The 7,274-nt window shown below is 49.8% G+C and overlaps 1 protein-coding gene across 1 annotated transcript in view; it reads right to left on the bottom strand.

Annotated features, from left to right (window-relative positions):
- Positions 1-3,916: 3,916 nt before the first annotated feature.
- Positions 3,917-7,274, bottom strand: part of TDRD9 (tudor domain containing 9) — a 108,006-nt gene continuing 104,648 nt past the window's right edge. The window contains exon 36 of the mRNA XM_043922414.1: positions 3,917-4,596. Within this exon, the coding sequence (XP_043778349.1) occupies positions 4,495-4,596 (102 nt within the window). The 3' untranslated portion in view covers positions 3,917-4,494. The remainder of the gene's footprint in view (positions 4,597-7,274) is intronic.

The raw sequence follows: 7,274 nt of genomic DNA, 5'->3' as shown, positions 1-7,274 counted from the left end.
TGGAAAAAACCACAGCTTTGATTAGACAGACCTTTGTCGGCAAAGTGATGTCTCTAACCTTGTTCCTGGGTGGGAAGACTTAATATTGTTAAGATGTCAGCTCTCTCCAACACGATCTACAGATTCAACACAATCCCAACCAAAATCCCAGCAAGTCATTATATGGATATCAACAAACTGACTTTAAAGTTCATATTATTCCGTATCATACAGGTGTACGAGCATATTCACTGCAATGCTGTATTTAATAGTAAGACTACTAAATATTTAAATACCTGGTGTGGAAAGGTAGTCAATTATGAAAAATCAACAAAATTCTATACCACAAAGCAGTTAAGAATCATGATATAACTCTTTATGTAGTGATCTAGAAACATGATCCACAATAAAAATTCAGCGAAAAAATTAAGGCATAGATCAGAGTATGCAGCACACAGCCAGATTTGAGAACTGACCCGGGGCCTGTGTGCACAGAGAGACAGCCTCTGGAAGGGAGCAGACAGTGTGTCTGGATTAGCCTTCTGTGGCTGCTGCAAGTTATCACAAACAGGGGGGTTTGAGGGGGCTTGGCACGGCAGAAATGGATGGCCTCCGCTTCTGGAGGCCAGGAGTCTGGGATCAGGGGGCCGGCAGGGCTTCACCCCGCCTGAAGCCCTCGGGGAGGGTCCCCGCCGCCTCCGGTCTCTGGGGGCTCAGGGTACGCCTTGTCTGCTGTCTGCCCCGCCGTCTTCACATGGTCTCTTTCTTCTGTGTCCTCTGTGTGTCTCCTAAAAGGATGCTGGTTACTGGCTTCAGAGCCTACCCTCAATCCAGGTCTGACTTCTCATCTCGAGATCCTTCATCAGGCCTGCAAAGACTCTCTCTCCAGATAAGGTCACAGGACAGAGGCCCCAGGGGTTGAGGTGTGGACACAGACGCTGCAGCCATCATTCAACCCCCCACAGTGGAGTCCGGAGAACTCTCCTCCTCTGATTTTTCGAATCCAACCCCCTTCCCTGTGACCGTTGCGCTTCGGCACACACGCCCCCGCCTGGCCCCCTGCTCTCAGCGCGGGTGTCTCTCCCTGGGTGAGAGTCCTTTCCTGCAGTGGCCTGCCCCGTGCCCCGTGCAGCAGCCAGGATGGTCGTTCTCAAGAGTCAGCTCAGGTGTGACGTCACTGCCCAAGCCCCTCTGAGAGCCCCCACCCCACGCAGAATGAAAGGCGAACTCGCCCACGGCCTCTGCTCCTAAGCATCCTTGCCCCGCCTCCTGGCTCACTCTCCAAATACTCCGAGCCTGTGCTCCCTCATCTCCTCTGCCCAGAATTCCTCCTCCCAACACAGCCTCAGGTCAGATCTCTATCTGCCGTCCCCTCACCAAGAAGCTTTCCCTGACGCTGTCATTCCCCTGCACCCGCCCTCCATCGCCAGGTCAGCAAACCACAACCCACAGTCTGACACTGGTTCATATAATAAAGCTTTGCTGGAACCCAGCCTCGCTGATTCATCGAAGCATCACCTGTGATTACTTCTGAGCGATGGCTGCAGAGCTGCCTAGCAGCACAGACACCTCATGGCCCCCGTGCCCAGGACTCGGACCACGGGGCCGGCCCCTTCCCAAGAGCAGCCCGCCGTGGCCCCCTCCGCGCCCCTCACCCGCCCCGTGGGCTCTGACCGCGGCCGGCCTGGCTGGCCCTCCTGTCCCCCCTCCCCAGGGTCGGCTCTGGGAGGTCGTCAAAGTCCCGGAGCAACAGCACGTGCTTGACAAACCCCCATAGGAGGACGGTGCAGACAGAGGCCACGGCCGCCTCTGGGGACAGCTGGGTGCTGGTGGGCAGAAGGCGGACTCTTCCTACCTACCCTCTAACACCCCTTCATCTCACACCAGGGGCATGTATGACTAAGAACAGAATTAACTGTTTTAAAATGTCAGTAGAGAATTATTCACACGAAAAGCATGGCAATTACCTTCTAAATCAAAGTTATATGGAAAGACAGGCAATCGGATACACTACCTGGTCTTTGAGAAAACAGCAGGTACAAAGTTAATGTGCTGAAGACCAACGACTGATTTAACCAGCAACACGGATGCCTGGGTTGGGGTGGGAAAACGAGGTGCAGAAGGGTGGGAAGAGCCCCACCTCCATCTGTTACAGCAGCGAGCAGTTAACCACTAAGGTGAAATGATGCAAAAGCATAATTTACTCAATAAAATACTTATTAAGATAGAGGCAATTGCAGGAAAAAAAAAAATAGGTCAAGAGTTAGAACTGTTTTCTTTGAAGGCCAGAACCACAGAAATCAAAAAACTGGATTTTTTTTTTTTTTTAATTTATTTGGCTGCACTGGGTCTCGGTTGTGAATTGCAGGATCTTAGTTCCCTGCCCGGGGGTCCAACCCAGGCCCCCTGCATTGGGGGCACAGTCTTCACCACTGGACTGCCAGGGAAGTCCCCCCGCTCCTTTTTTTTTTAAACACAAGCCTTTTGGTACTACTTAATTTTTTAACCACTCACAGAAGGATACTCAAAAGCTAACAAGCAGGAAGCGCGCCTGCAGCCCAGGCCCGGCCCGCCCCGCGCGCCTGCTCCTTCGGCGCCCGGCCGGCCACTCCCACCGGGCGGCGGGCGGCGCGGAGAGCAAACAGCGGGCAGGTGGGACCTCCTCGCGGAGGTGAGACCTGACCCTTACAGCTGAGGAAGGCCGGTGTGCTGCTGGCGGGAAGCGCGCTCCCCGGAAACCTGCAGGGGGTGCTTTTGCTCAAAGCTGCCCCACGCAGCCGAGCAAGACTGGACGCCGGGGACGCTCAGACGGTCCAGACAGACACAGCCGCGCGGCCCGGCACACGCGCGTCCGCAGCATTCCCGGCTGCTGGCCCGGCTGACCCGCGGAGGCCCAGGGCAGCGCCGGGCCAGGCCCCAGTTTACAGAAGTCCTCCCCGCGCCGAGGCGGAGTGGTTTCCGAGTCCCCCAAATGAGCTCCTGGGCACAACCCCACCGGCGGACCAAACCCGAGCGCTTCTCGTGTTTTCTCACCGGCCGCAAGCTGTCTCCTTGGAAGCCCCACTCAGGAGGGCCGTTTCTCCTACCCGCCCACTGGCCGGCCAGACCTTCCCTCCAGCTGGTCACACCTGTGTGGGAGCTAACTCAGATCTCGCTGGCTGCTGCATTCACAGTGGCTCTGCTTTGCTGCTGAAACCCTGTCTCATAAAAGTTATGGCAAACTGATGGGGAAACAATGGAAACAGTGACAGACTTTATTTTGGGGGCTCTAAAATCACTGCAGATGGTGACTGCAGCCATGAAATTAAAAGACGCTTGCTCCTTGGAGGAAAAGTTATGACCAAGCTAGACAGCATATTAAAGAGCAGAGACATTACTTTGTCAACAAAGGTCCGTCTAGTCAAGGCTATGGTTTTTCCAGTGTTCATGTATGGATCTGAGAGTTGGACTATAAACAAAGCTGAGCGCGGAAGAATTGATGCTTTTGAGCCGTGGTGTTGGAGAAGACTCTTGAGAGTCCCTTGGACTGCAAGGAGATCCAACCAGTCAATTCTAAAGGAAATCAACACTGAACATTCATTAGAAGAACTGATGCTGAAACTGAAGCTCCAATACTCTGGCCACCTGATGTGAAGAACTGACTCATTGGAAAAGACCCTGATGCTGGGAAAGATTGAGGGCAGGAGGAGAAGGGGACGAGAGAGGATGAAATGGTTGGGTGGCATCAGCGACTCAATGGACATGAGTTTGAGCAAGCTCTGGGAGTTGGTAATGGACAGGGAGGCCTGGCGTGCTGCAGTCCATGGGGTCGAAAAGAGTCAGACATGACTGAGCGACTGAAATGAACACCCCTTTATCAGTTTTAGAAATCTGGATTTTTTTTTTAAGAACAAAATATATTTTAATCTCCTCTGACTAAAAACTGTCAGAAACAAACTCAGTCTAATACTTTTATTGTTTTAACACAGATATGCTAGTAACCAGGTGATCTCTCTCATTTCCAAAATGTGGACTAAGAATTGTAACTTAAGGAAAAACCTGCGATATACAAAACGGAAGTATTTTTACCAAAATTAGATATTTCCCCTCATGGAAAAAAGTTAGAAAAGGTCACATGGTTTTGGGAAAAAACACCCAGCTTTCCCCTTGTGATCAGCTGGAAGCACTGGTCTCCCCCAGGCCCAGGCATTTAAACCATGGCAACAAGGCAGAACACATGCTGGATCCAGAACCTCACACCGAACACTACCTACGGATATTTACTTTAATAACTGAGCGCAAAGAGAACCTTTTTCCAAATGAAGTCTTCCTTCAGAACAATTTTTCCCAAAAGGTTTAATACAGTGATTTTCTGTTTCTAGAGAAGACCAGACTTTTCCCAGCCCTTCCCACGTGAACAGAAACACCACCCTCCAGCCCCCACCCAGGAGGCGAGCGCCCGGACGGAGCGGCCCTGCAGCGCGGCACAGCCCGGGCTCTCAGGGGCGGGGCGCCGTGGGGGGCCGGGCCGGCCCTCTAGGAGCTGAGCACGATCAGCTTGTGGAGCTGGTACAGGAAGGTGTTCTTGCCCCTGCTGGTCTCCCGGTCTGCCTGCTCCATCACCAGCTTCGGATCAACCTGTCGGGGCAAAAGGGCCAGTCAGGCTCTGCAACGGCGCTTTTCTAGACATAAAGTAAAACAAAGTAATGCACACACACAGACCTCATGTGTGTGTACAGAGAGCACAGGAAGCACGCTTCAATTTCCCAAGAATATTTATAGAATGCTTCTCTACTCTCAAAACATCCATCTTTCAATCCGTCTTAATAATACAGTAACCTTTACTCAGAAATCTCCCTCGCATTCTTTTATATAAACATGAACAGCAACTTCACAGAGGCATTAGAGCAGGTGTAAGTTTTCTGAACGGCTTCCTAACTAAGTCTTGCTACTAGCTTCACACCCCCACGGAGGCTGTGGCAGAGGTGGCCGGCGCGCCCTCCACATCCCTCCCCGTGGGCAGAGCTCGTGCGGGTGACAGAGCGGCTCCAGTGACCGGTGCTCAGCGCCTTAACAGGGGAACCCCGTCGTGGGCACACAGACAGCAGGAACATTGCAGACCTGGAGTAGAAAACACCGTCTGCAGGGGCAGCGTCTCACTTCCCTGCCAAAGGGATGAGGAACCGCTGCCCCAGCTGGTTCCCTTATACAGACAGCCTTGGCTCCAGGATTATTCCCATTCAATCACTAAGTCATGTCCGATTCTCTGCGACCCCATGGACTGCAGCACACAGGCTCCTCTGTCCTCCACTATTTCTCGGAGTTTGCTCAAAGTCACATCCATTAAGTCAGCAACGCCATCCAACCATCTCATCCTCTGCTGTCCCCTTCTCCTGCCCTCAATCATTCCCAGCATCAGGGTCTTTTCCAATGACTCAGCTCTTCAAATCAAGTGGCCACAGTATTAGAGGTTCAGCATCAGTCCCTCCAACAAATATTCAGGGTTGACTTCCTTTAGGATTGACTGGTTTGATCTCCTGCTGTCCAGCTACCTTCTCTAGCACAATGCGAAAGCATCAGTTCTTTAGCACTCAGGCTTCCTTAAGTCTCACACCCATACATGACTACCGGAAAAACCACAGCTTTGACTAGATGGACCTTTGCTGGCAAAGTGGTATCTCTGCTTTTTAATATGCTGTCTAGGTTTGTCATAGCTTTTCTTCCAGGGAGCAAGCGTCTTTTAATTTTGTGGTTGCAGTCACTGTCTGCAATGACTTTGGAGTTCAAGAAAATAAAGTCTCTCACTGTTTCCCCTTTTCCTCCATCTATCTGCCATGAAGTGTTGGGACCAGATACCATGATCTTAGTTTTCTGAATGTTGAGTTTTAAATCAGATTTTTCACTCTCCTCTTTCACTTTCATCAAAAGGCTCTTTAGTTCTTCTTTGCCTTCTGCCATAAGGGTAGTGTCATTTGCATATCTGAGGTTGTTATTTCTCTCGACAATCTTGATTCCAGCTTGTGCTTTACCCATCCTAGCATTTCACATGATGGATTCTGCATGTGAGTTAATTAAGCAGGGTGACAATATATAGCTTTGACGTACTCCTTACCCAATCTGGAACAAGTCCATTGTTCCATGTCCAGTTCTAACTGTTGCTTCTTAACCTGCATACAGGTTTCTCAGGGGACAGATAAGGTGATCTGGTATTCCCATCTCTTTTAAGAATTTTCTATAGTTTGTTGTGAAGTCAAAGGGCTTCCCTTGTGGCTCAGCTGGTAAAGAACCTGGGTTTGACCCCTGGGTTGGGAAGATCTCCTGGAGAAGGGAAAGGCTACCCATTCCAGTATTCTGGCCTGGAGAATTCCATGGACTGTATAGTCCATGGGGCTGCAAAGAGTCAGACATGACTGAATGACTTACACTTCACTTCACACAGTCAAAGGCTTTAGTGTAGTCAATGAAGAAGTAGATGTTTTCTGGAATTCCCCTTTTTCTATTATCCAACAGATGTTGGCAATTTGATCTCTGGTTCCTCTGCCTTTTCTAAATCTAGCTTGTGCATGTGGAAGTTCTCGGTTCACATACTGTTGAAGCCTAGTTTGGAGAATTTTGAACATTACTTTGCTAGCGTGTGAGGTGAGTGCAATTGTGGGGTGGTTTGAGCATTCTTTGGCATTGTCTTTCTTTGGGACTGGAATGAAAACTGATCTTTTCCAGTCCTGTGGCCACTGCTGAGTTTTCCAAATTTGCTGACATACTGAGTACAGCACTTTCACAGGATCATCTTTTAGGATTTGAAATAGCTCAACTGGAATTCCATCATCTCCACTAGCTTTGTTTATAGTGATGCTTCCTAATGCTCACATTCTGGGATGTCTGGCTCTAGGTGAGTGATCACACCATCATTGTTGGTGTTGATCTTTTTTGTACAGTTCTTCTGTGTATTCCTGCTACCTCTTCTTAATATCTTCTGCTTCTGTTAGGTCCATACCATTTCTGTCCATTTATTGTGTCCATCTTTGCATGAAATGTTCCCTTCATATCTCGAATTTTCCCGACGAGATCTCTAGTCCTTCCCATTCTGTTGTTTTCCTCTATTTCTTTGCGTTGTTCCCTTAAGAAGGCTTCCTTATCTCTCCTTGCTACTCTCTGGAACTCTGCAGTCAGTTGGGCATATCTTCCCCTTTCTTGTTTGCCTTTGATGTCTCTTCTTTTCTCTTGGCTCTAGGATTAGAGCTTCAAATTCCTCACTGGGCTCCTTTCCTGAAATCACATTTTATTCTCTTCTCTAAATCTCATGGGCAGGAAATGTC

Source organism: Cervus elaphus, chromosome 13 (assembly GCF_910594005.1).
Source record: "Cervus elaphus chromosome 13, mCerEla1.1, whole genome shotgun sequence".
Lineage (NCBI taxonomy): Eukaryota > Metazoa > Chordata > Mammalia > Artiodactyla > Cervidae > Cervus > Cervus elaphus.
Note: the sequence above shows the minus strand (reverse complement) of the source record. Positions and strands in the feature narration are given on the sequence as shown.